This window comes from Theropithecus gelada, chromosome 1, assembly GCF_003255815.1.
Source record: "Theropithecus gelada isolate Dixy chromosome 1, Tgel_1.0, whole genome shotgun sequence".
In the NCBI taxonomy this organism is placed as follows: domain Eukaryota; kingdom Metazoa; phylum Chordata; class Mammalia; order Primates; family Cercopithecidae; genus Theropithecus; species Theropithecus gelada.
In genome coordinates this window covers 18728169-18739410 of record NC_037668.1, presented here as the reverse complement: position 1 = coordinate 18739410, position 11242 = coordinate 18728169, and the positions used below count along the sequence as shown (strand labels likewise).

At 50.4% G+C, this 11242-nt stretch overlaps 1 protein-coding gene across 1 annotated transcript; it reads right to left on the bottom strand.

The window, feature by feature from the left end:
• Window positions 1-6426: 6426 nt before the first annotated feature.
• S100A9 (S100 calcium binding protein A9) lies at window positions 6427-9646 on the bottom strand. Its single transcript, XM_025364747.1, has 3 exons — window positions 9546-9646; window positions 8994-9158; window positions 6427-6786 (listed from the first exon to the last, which is right to left on the bottom strand). The coding sequence occupies exons 2-3, from the start codon at window positions 9141-9143 to the stop codon at window positions 6592-6594; spliced, it is 345 nt and encodes a 114-aa protein (XP_025220532.1). The 5' UTR covers window positions 9144-9158; window positions 9546-9646; the 3' UTR covers window positions 6427-6591.
• Window positions 9647-11242: the final 1596 nt, after the last annotated feature.

Genomic DNA, 11242 nt, shown 5'->3' with positions numbered 1-11242 from the left:
AACCAAAAAAAAAAACAAAAACATGCCCCCCCCAAAACCAAAAAAAAAAAAAAAAAAAAAAAAAAAGATAAAGCAAACTAAAAATCTGGAGGGCAAGAGCCCCTACTTCCTATGTTTCTCTGATTTCTCTTATTGCCTAACACAGGACTGGGCACACGGAAGTGCAATTCTTGCCCTTTCAAAACTTAGCATGGGCATTAGTCCAAGCAAACTTTCCTTCTCCCTCGTTCCCTCTACCCGTGCCCCCGGTTCCCCCCACCCACCCCCACCACCACCACAGCCAAGAAGACAGCAAAAAGTGCCTCTCTGTACTCTCAGGGCATCTTGTGCTTACCATCTGCCTTTGCTTATCTTTTGCCCAGAACATTGTATTGTAGAGAAAATATCTGTTTGGTAATTGTGTCCCCATTGGACTGAGGGCTCTGTAAAGGCAGGGAATCTAGCACAGTATTTGACATAAGACCAGGCTCAGCAGCCTCCTAACTGGTCCTCATGCTCCTACTCTGGGGTTCCCCAGGCTACCCTCTACATAACCACCAAATGATCTCCTCCAGATACATCATATCACATCACCTGCCTGATTAAACCCCTCCAAAGGCTCTCCAATGTATTTGGGGTGAAATCTTTGTGGAGATGGCTTCTTGTCATCCAGGCCTCGTTTCCAGCGTTGCTTCCTTGCCTGGTTGCCGGCCCATGGAGCAGTCCTGCTAGCAGGTCTCCTTTATTTTCTTTGTGGAACTCATCAACATCTGAAATGATCTGGGCTATCTATTTCTTGACTTGCCTCTGGTCTGACTCTCCCCTAGATGCAGTTTTGTTGACCCGGCAACTATAACAGGGTGCTGCATTTAGTTCTTACTCAGTGAATATTTGCAGACTGAACAACTGATGAACGTTGGCTTCTTTGCATGGAGCTGTTTCCTACCGGAGGGAATGAACACCTGGAGTAGAACGCGAGGGCGATGCTTGAGACGGTGCTGGGAGAGTGGGAGGGCCTGGCAGCAAATGAGCCACACCACAGTGGGTTTTGGAGGCCTTGCCCCTGGCGTGGGCTCCTCTCCCTGGACCTCAGCAATATTTGAAGGCAGTTGTCATGGCTCCCTTACTTACCTTTTCCAGACTCGATTCCCCAAGACCTTCAACAATTTTCCCCTGTGATTGTCTCCTTTCGTTATTAGGAGTAGACTTGAAAGTGGGACATCCTGTGTTTTGAGGGAGCAATTCCTGGTTAGATATGACCCCTAGTTACTTCACAAAGATTAGATATGACCCCTAGTTGCTTCTCTGAAAGCACCCAGCCACACAGAACTGCATTTTACCACAGAGAACAGGAGGGCAGAAGGCAGTAAGTGAGAAGAAGCTTGGGGAGAGGATGTAGAAAAGGTAGGGAGAGAAAGAGACAGGGTAAATCAAGAGGGAAAAGGTTAGGGGAGAGGCAGGGGAGAGGAGGGAGGATCAGACTCCAAGTCAAGGCGGGGGCTGCTGAAGGTGCTGGCTGCATGCTGGAACCCTGACGGCCCTGCCACCCCTGCTGGCGGCCACCCTCCTCTTCCTCTTCACCTCAGGTCTTGGCAACAAACCCCTTCCTCACTGTATAGTCTGCATGCGGCAATTTTGGGTATGTGGGCAAGTGTGGGAGAATTCATGGAGAAAAGGAAAGCCTGGATGTAGTTGCTTTGAGCTGGCACCAATAGCGGTGCTCTGTGTTTAGTTGGGACTCTGCATTCCGTGGGACACTCAGGAAGGAGGCCAGTCGGCTCTCCCTCAGGGGCTCCCTTTCCCTGTCTCCCGTGTCTGGGAGCAGATTTCTGAAGACAGGGGTGGTTTAATCATCCAGGGACTGATTGTGGTCTTGGGATAGAGAAACTGTTTCAGGTCAGAGCCCCAAGAGGCAACAGGACTTGAGAAACCAGATGTTTCAGTCCTGCTGTCACTTTGGTAATTGGAATGTCAAAATCCATGACACGGGGCTTTCTAAAATATATGTTTTAAGCAACTGCTGGAAGAGGGGGGCAGTGTGTTGGGGTTGGATTATGGAGTTTACTTCAGAGCAGGGCTGCATCAGGGTTGTGTAAGGTTGGCTCACTGGGCTGGTGAAAGCTGAGATCTTCCTTCCTGGAAAGGTCTTGGCAAATAGCATGAAATGCTTAGTTATCATGTTGCAGTCACACCTCTCCTAGTTGAGGTGAAGCTCAGGGTAGTTTGAGGCTCTAACTTTACTTTTTCTGAGAAGCACCGCTTCAACTCTCTTAAGTGCTCACCTGTGCTATTGCAACAGACTCCCCACAGGCCGTGTGCCTGGGGTTTCACTCCCACCCCAAATCCATCCCATAAAACACAGATAGAGAAACTTCTATGAAATGCAAATGTGATTATATCACTGCCCTCCCTGAAGCCTTCGGGGCTCTGCCCCTGTTCTGTTGAATGGAGTGTGAGCTCCTTGGCCTGGTACCTACCCTGTTCTTCTCTGTCTCTCTTACCTCTCCCTGTCACACCCCCAGTGCTCCTTACTCACCCTCAAACCCCACTCCTGCCCATTTCCAGGCCTTTGCACACATGGCCTCCTGAAGCACCTTCATGTTTATCCCAGGATGCCTACAGGTACCAGCCTTGATGTCACACTGATACTCACCCCTCCATGGAGATGGCCCCAGTGAAGGGCATCATTCCCACCTCAAAGTCCCACTGAACTACATCCCACCGAAGTCTTTTAGCTGGACCTCCTCGGACTCTCATTTTCCACATCAGAATAATTTGAGGAGCTATCTTGTCTCCCTAAAGGCCTGAGGGCTCCTTGACAACATGGACAAGCTTTATTTATCATGAAGGCCGCTCAGAGCATTATACTGTGCCTGACACATAGTAAGTCTGCAGTTAATGTCTGTTGAGTGAATGAGGGGAAATACAAGTGAATGGACAAGTGAATTCATTTTTCCCCCAAGTTCTGGAGTCATCCCACCACCACCCAGGCCCCAGACCACATTCAGAGCACTACGAAGTGTCTGGAAAGAGTTTAACAGCTTAGACCAATACTGATCCTTCCTCATTCCTCCAGAAAGGCATCTAGCAGTTCAGGTTCCACAGCTAACACCAGACTGGAGGGCAACTCATTGTTGCAGGAATTGTTGGATAGTCATCTGAAGACAGGTTGTCTCTGGTTCTTTAGTCACCATAATGCTGGGAAAGTCCCCAAAGGTCATGTTTCCCCAAAGGACTCATTAATCACAGAGATAGTTACTGATTCTCACTTGGAGTGGGAATCTTAACCTTGACATGGACCTGGACATGCTTGCTGTCTCTGAGCAAAGAAGCCCACTCTGCTCTACTCAACAGAATGAGTTTTTTTTTTTTTTTTAAAATGAAAGAGGCTAATGGGAAGGAAGAGGTTAAGTCACCTTGATGAGTTCTGTTCAACTGTGTTTAAAGAAAATTCAACAGGGTGCAAGTGGCTTGCTGTTAGACCATCCCCTGGGGTCTGAAACAATTGCCTACATGCAGACTGAGTTACTAGCGACAAGGCAAATGGAAGAATGCTTGGTATCTGAGGAGGTCTCTGGGTCATCCTGCTGCTCAGCTGCTCTTCTCTCTGCCAGCCCCAGGTCTCCAGACAGCTGGCACCCCCCACTCCCCACCAGTTCCTGAGAGCCACCCCTACCTCACACCCACATTCAAGCAAAGCACCCATTTCTGCTCTAGAATCATCCTATCTTCACTTTGTGGATGAACAAGTGGATAATCTATGCTGGGATCTTGAATGTGGGGGAAAATCAGCCACAGTCCCTGCTTTCAGGGGCTCATAGTCTTGGCACATGGATATTTTCAATTCAGTATTTGAAGCGCAATGGTGGAATTATCAGAGTTCTGTGGTCCTGGAGGAGGAAGTCCCTATCTTCTTGAGAAGGGTGGATGGTGAGGAAGCAGTAACACTGGCTCTGAGACTTGATGGATCCTAAGGGACTTACAAGAGACACCAGGATGGTGCATAGCATTTTTGGTGCAAAGGTGAAGAGGCTGGAGAAAGCCTGGATGTAATTTAGGGAGGGCGTTTTGAAGAAGCAGAGGAATAAACATGTGGATAGGAGGATGGATGATAAGGGGTTAGATTTGTTCTGTGCCCTCAAAGGGGAGGAAAAGTAGGACTAATGCTGGGTGGGCATGAGGAGATGGATTTTGGTTCAGTATAATGAGGAACATTCCAAGTGCCACTCCCAAAGGAGGAAACTCTCTTTTCCTGGAGGAATTCAGGCAGGGTTGGTTCAATCACTTGGCAGGGACATTGGCAAGAATCACTCTAGGGTGTGGGTGGGGCAGATTGGATTAAGTCCATAGTTTTCACACTTTTTTCAAGACAAATCTCTTTCTTCAAATCAAATTGGTCTGATTGAACAGAGGGGTAGAGGGGCCCTCAGATTCCCTCAACTTTCTGCTCCTTACCTTCAGGTTTGAGATTCTGTAATGCTAATGCAGAAGCCTTCCATTTGCAGGTTTTGATCTCCTCTTGCCTTTCCCCCCCCACATCATCCCTTGAGAAGAGAGCATAGAATATGTGAGAAATTTTAGACCATTATACAGGCAATATTTCTTGAGAACCTTCTATGTAGCAGCCACTACTCTAGGTGCTGGGAATAAATCAGAAAAAAGACAGACTTTGCTCTCTTGGAGTTATTAGTCTGGAGGGGTAGGCAGAGTCATAAACATATTTAGGCACATTGTAATAAGTAATGGTGGGCATAGGGCCTAGGGGGAGCACTTACCACCCTACTGGAAGCATCTGGTCTAAGGCCCTCCAATCCCCAGGATGCTTCTCTCTCCCCATTACCAAGCTGTGTTCAGAAGGGGGTGAAGACAGTGACTCCTCCCTGGATGTGAGCATGGGAGCAGAAGGGCTGTCAGAAGATGAGTGTCTCCAGATGTCAGGTCTCCAAGTCAGGCACAGAAGGGACTGGTGAGGGCTTCTAGACTCTGCTGCCTGAGCTCTCAGCCTGAGACAGTTCTTGGAAACATCCTCATACCCTTGAATGGGAGCCCTTATAACCCTGCACCCAGAGCAGAGCCCCCAGGCCCTTAGAGCAGAAGTCTGCAACAGGCAGGTTGGGGGCACAACCATAGCCAGGCTGTGAGGGGAGGGCTGAAATCCAACCATGGCAGCTCTGTATCTTCCTGCTCTGCACTGGGGAAGGGGCTGGGGAGGTGCAGCCAGTGGGGCAGATATGATTCAAGCTATTTTTCATACTGCACTATTTTGAGCAACTCTGTCGCTTGTGTGACTTTGGACTAGTCTCTTCTCCATGTTATGCCTTGGTTTCTTCACTTATGAAAAGGGAGAGTAGATGACTGCTAGTCTTTTCCCAGCTCCCCCAGATCCTAATTCTGTGAGTCTTCTTTCTGCTGAAAGGACAGGGGTCAGAAGACCTTGATCTGAACTCTGGTTTTTGGAAGGCCCACCCCCACTGGTTATAACCTAGGAAAGGGACTTTATAGCCAAAGGGCAGGAAGATGGCAGAGGAGTCCCTGAAGTTAAGGTCTAGGGCAGCTTGAAGTGGGAGCAGCAGCAGTAGCCCTGAGGCAGCTGGGGCCAGGCCTGGTAATAGGCTTTGCGGAGAGAAGCAGATACTTGTGCTGGCCCCAGCTCTCAGCTGCCCACCAGAAAGGACAGCTGGCCCTCAAAGCTTAAAATCAGAATCTTTAGACCCCCAGGCTCTCTGGACCCAGAGCATAGACTCCTTATGGTAGTCACTGAGTCTTTTAGCTGCAGAGCCAGGACTGGCGCTCATTTCTTCACTCTGCCATTCTGTTGAGACCAGGGTGGGCATAGAGCTAAGCTCCCAGACTCCCACTTGTGTGAGCACCCCCGTCGCTTAGGATGGCAGGTCTGTTAAGACAGACCCAATTACTCTCTTGGATCCAGAAAAATTATGAAAGTAAACACACCGCATCTGTCCTTGTTTCCAGTGCCTTAGTGCCAGTATTCCTCCCCAGACATGGCACTATCTGGGTCCATTTCTGGAAGACTTTCAGAGGAATAGAATTATATTAGGAGAGAGAGGGCTGCGTAGACAGTGATGGGTGAAGATAGGGTTGGAGCTGGTTGGGAAAGTAGCTGACATATCAAGGGGTAGGGATATACCCTTTTGCTTTCTACAGTGTACAGTGACAAGGGCCACTTGTCAGGTTGGACAGGCTGGACGGGGTGTCTAAGATGGGGCAGGGTGCCTGGGATCTGAGCAGTGGGGCCTGAAGTCAGAGGTGAGGACATGGCCAGGGAGGTGAGCCCAAGGGGCTCAGCACAGACCCATGTTTTGCTGCTTCTCATTTTGTTAATACTGAATGAGGGGGGCTGAGTCACAGATAAGGACAGGGCTCTCTAATGCCCAGAGCCCTGGGAAGGAAGGGTTGGAGAAGAGGTGGAAGAAGCACACAGAGCACTGATTTGGAGGAAGACTTTATTTGGCCCCAGCCCCTACCGCCACAGCCAGGACAGTTTGGCACAAGAGGTCCCGGGGCCCTGGTTGGGTAGAGGCAGGGTGGCCTGGCCTCCTGATTAGTGGCTGTGGCGTGGCCATGGCCACTGCGATCTTGAACACTGTGGTCTTAGCGAGCGTCCTCCCCGAGACCTGGCTTATGGTGGTGGCCAGGGCCCTCGTCATCCTCGTGCATCTTCTCGTGGGAGGCCCAGGTTAGCCTCGCCATCAGCATGATGAACTCCTCGAAGCTCAGCTGCTTGTCTGCATTTGTGTCCAGGTCCTCCATGATGTGGTCTATGATCTTATCATTCTTTTTCTCCTTCTGCAGGTGGGGAGAGAAGGCTGTGAGAGCTGGGTGTGGCCAGAAGTGGGGACAGGGAGCACAGTAAATGACCAGCTGGCAAATGTGCAGGGATGCCTCACCCTGGAGCTTGATTTAAAAATTAAAAATGACCATGGGTTGAATGCCCACAATGGAGGAGACAATGAGCACGCACCAAACGCTCTCCAGTTTATTCCCTCCATGACCCTGTGACTTGGGTGCTGATTCTCTATTTATAGAAGAGGAAGCTGAGTTCCAGGGTCTTGCCCTGGTCATGGCATGAGTAAGCCTGGAAATGTCACCTCATTTGGTCCTCATAACAATTTTAACAGCTAGGAATGGTATCTTCCTGGAGGAAACCAGTCCTAGAGAGGGTCATTGGTTTTCATAGCTTGACTACTCAGGGCATGCAAATTCAGATCTGACTTAGAGGCCAGTTCTACTCCGCTACCCCTCTGCACTTCACTTCCTCTCATGCCCTCCTTTCCCTTCCCTCTGGAGGTTACCAATTAGTGAAACTTATTTCAACCAACTCAATGGGGAAACACCTAGAAAAACTAGGTGCGCGCAGGTGAGATGGAGGGGCAGAGAGCAGAGTATGTGCTCCGTTGACCTTCAAGAGTGTGATAAAGTATAAAAGGGGAGATTACAGGCATAAGCCGGGCAGGGTGGCTCATGCCTATAATCCTAGCACTTTGAGAGGCCGAGGCAGGCAGATCACCTAAGGTTGAGAGTTCGAGACCAGCCTGACCAACATGGAGAAACCTCATCTCTACTAAAAATACAAAATTAGCCTGGTGTAGTGGTGCATGCCTGTAATCCCAGCTATTCAGGAGGCTGAAGCAGGAGAATTGCTCAAACCCGGGAGGTGGAGGTTGCAGTGAGCTGAGATTGTGCCATTGCACTCCAGCCTGGGCAACAAGAGCGAAACTCCATCTCAAAAAAAAAAAAAAAAAAAAAAGAGGGAGGAGACATTAGGGGGGGTGGAAGACCCAGGCGGTATCCAAGAGAGCACTGGTTGGTTCCAGCTCTGCCACCCTGTGGCTGAGTCACCTCACTAAGTCCCCTCCCAGAACCTGTGGGGCACCCAGCCAATGCGAGCTCTCTCCTGCGCAGCCCATCCATGAGGCTCTGCTTCTTTCCCCACAGCATCACTTTGCTTCTGGCAGGGGATGTCAGGTGGGCGGGGAGAGCAGGCATAGGGGGTCACATGGAGGAGAGCTTCACCATGCAGCCTCTCTGCTGGGCCCTCTCTTGCCTACCCCACCCAGCATCTTGCCTGCCTGAGGCCCCCACCTATGGGGAGATGTCAGGGCCCCTAACTCTGAAGGCTGCAATTCTCCACCTTACCAAGGTGGAGGGAGGGGCACTGGGAGGGCTAGGGACCCACCCCAGGATGTCTGGCTCCGGGAGTGGAACTGAGACCGAGACTCATGTGTTCCACCCTTCTTAATGCAGGCCTCTGTTTCCCGACTTTCCCCAAATTTGAAAAGAAAACAAAAAGGCTGTTGGAAGTGCTCAACCTTTTTCTTAGAACTGCTTAATCATTTTTGGAGCAGGGGAAAAACCTCCCACTTCCCTGAGTGCTATGCAGGTGCTCTCCATGTGCTATTTATGCATTCATTTTCCACCGCAGACCCTTAGGATTAGAAAAACCCTCCAAGTCTTCCACCCCAAGTTCCCACCTGAGGCTTAGGGTCTCCTCAGCTTTGTGCCAAGGGTGGTCCTCAGGGGCTTCCCTCCCCAGCATTTGGGGCTCAGCTCAAATGTTACCTCCTCAAAGAGGACCTTCTCATGTACCCTAACTGGTCACCTCCACTCCACCTAGCCCATGCTGCCCACAGCACTCTGTCTCATTTTCTTCCATTCACTTACTGGCATTTGGCTTTATCTGTGCTCTTTATTGGCCAACAATTTTATTGTGTGTCCCTCTCCACTGGAATGGTGGGCTCCCCATTTACCACTATGTTCCTCTGCCCAGAACAGGGCCCGACAAATAGCATGGGTTCAATTGAGCAATCTCTTGACCCTGTCATCCTGTGTAACTGTAAGCATCTACCCTGTATAACAGGACACCCGCTGCGTCTGGGGGCTCGGCTCGAGGAGCTCAAATCTTCCCCTTGATTGCTGTAGGCCACACTCCCATCCTCCCTTGTCAACCCAAACTACTGTGAGGCTGGGTCAGACCTGCCGGAGTCCAGTCCTACCTTGAGAAAGTTTTGCAGATCTTTTTCCACCAGCTGTTTGAATTCCCTCCGGTTCAGGGTGTCTGGGTGCCCCAGCTTCACAGAGTACTGGTGGAAGGTGTTGATGATGGTCTCTATGTTGCGTTCCAGCTGCGACATTTTGCAGGACATCTCCTTGCGCTCTGTCTGTGTAATGGAAAAACAAGAGTTGGGGCACCTAGAAGAAAAGGCTGTCAAGCTTCTTTGACACTTCCTACTAAGCACTCACAGAAATAGTGGGGGAAGCACAAAATAAAAAGAAAGCACAGGCTGCAAGTTAACTGGGAGATGGTCTGTCACACACATGTACAAAATGATTTTTTAGAATATCTAGGGAGTGCCGAAAAGCAAAGCATTTGAGGTCAGGAGGCCCCAGGGGAACACGACCTAAGAAAATGTGAAAGAAGTTTTAAACTGGGCAGGGCCAACCAAGGAGGGCTTCCAGGAGGAGGATTTGGAAGGAAGTTGGGTCAGGGAAGGAAAGAAGGAATTGGCAGGCAGGCTTCTGCCTGGGGAAGCTGGCAGCTCACTTACCAAAGCCGAGGAGCCACACAGAGCGTTTGCCAGAGCTGTGCAGGCTCGGCATTTATAGGCAGCTCCTGGCTGGGGCACTTGGCCCTTTGGCCCTGTCTCCGGAAGATTGCCTCACAGGTGAGCAGTGTGGTAATGCTGCCAGGAAGGGGGCTGGGGCGGAGCAGGAAATGTTCACAGAGCGCCTTTTGCTTATTTGTGAAATTCCCAGCCCTGGCCTGAAACTGGTTTGGGAGGAAACTGGTTGTTTAGTTCATTTCCTTTCTATTCTAAGCCCCTCCTCTCCCCGAGTGAGCCTGCTGCTCCTCTGGCACCACTGAGCCTCCCGTCCCCTTTGAGGTTGAAGTAGGCTGAGGACCTTTGGGGGCCTGACCCCCTCGATCACCCCCTGTGGACAGTCTGCCCCTTCCTTTTAGTCCAACAAGGATGGACTGAGCCCTCCCCCATGCTTGTCTGGCTCTGTGATACTTAGGATGGCGAAGGGTTGGTGTGGGATTCTTAGATTCGTAGGGTGGGAGTTGGGGTTAGACAGGTTCTTGGAGGTGAGCAACTCTCTTGCATTGTAGATGAAGAAACTGACATCCAGAGATGGACCTGAGCAAGGTCACATAGCTGGTTGCTGACTTGGCAGGAAGTGGACCCAGCGACTCTGGTTCCCGGTTAAGGGTGATTCCGATGATACCTCCCTCTTGGAGTCTGAGTGAGAGAGCCGCAGGGCGAATATGTTTCTAGCGTCTCTCAGCATCATTTTTCTAAATCCTGCTCCCAGCAAGGGTTCCAGGAACTTATAACTTGGGAGACAACTGTTTTTACGGAGCCTCCTGGTGGGCAAGACAGGTCCTTCCCCTGCTACAAACCTCCAGTAGCTCCCCATTGCCTATGGAGAAAGCCTGACTTATTAGCCCTGCACACAAAGCCCTCTCGGAATGGCCCTGCCTGTCTGGCCAGATTTGCTTTCACTACTTCCCTGCCCACTGTGGGAACACAGGGCCCACCTCCCACTTTGCCACTTCAGGAGTGCCCTTCCCCTACTCCACAGTGATATCCTGCCCACCCTCACGGCTCAGTTCTAATGCACTCTCTTCCAAGGAGACTGCTCTGTGCTTCCCATTTGGAAACAGTTTCTGTCCTCCTGACAATGATTTTCATACCACTTCTGGCTCTCAACACTTGCCTTCCTGGAGTAAAATTATTTACATATTTTGCTTTTGTCCGACAATTGACTGTAGATCCTCAAAGGTAGGTTCTCATTCAGGTTCATGTTCTCCTACGCACACACAGCCCAGGGCTTGGCACGAGGGACAACCTCGGATTTGCTGATTGATCCTTGCTGATGTCCTTGCTGGCACCCTGTCCCTCACCCCTGGAAGTCAGTGTGGAGGATCCACCCTGGGACTCTCTCTTGCTTGCTGCCTGCTCTCTCTATCAGGAAAGATGGGTCTCTTCTACCTGTGCTGGTCCTTTTGCTCTGTCTCCATGAAGCTTTCCTTTATTGCTCCAGCCCCTCCTGACTGCTCTGTCCTCTGAAATCCTGAGGCGATCTCTGTGTGTGCTAAGCATTGGCCCTGAGCATGGCCTGCCTTGCACTGCTGAGATGCACATGGAGTAGTGGTTAAGACTTCAGACTGTCTGTGTGATCTTAGGCAATTTACTTAACTTCTCTGTGCCTTACTTTTCTTATCAATAAAATAGGATAATAA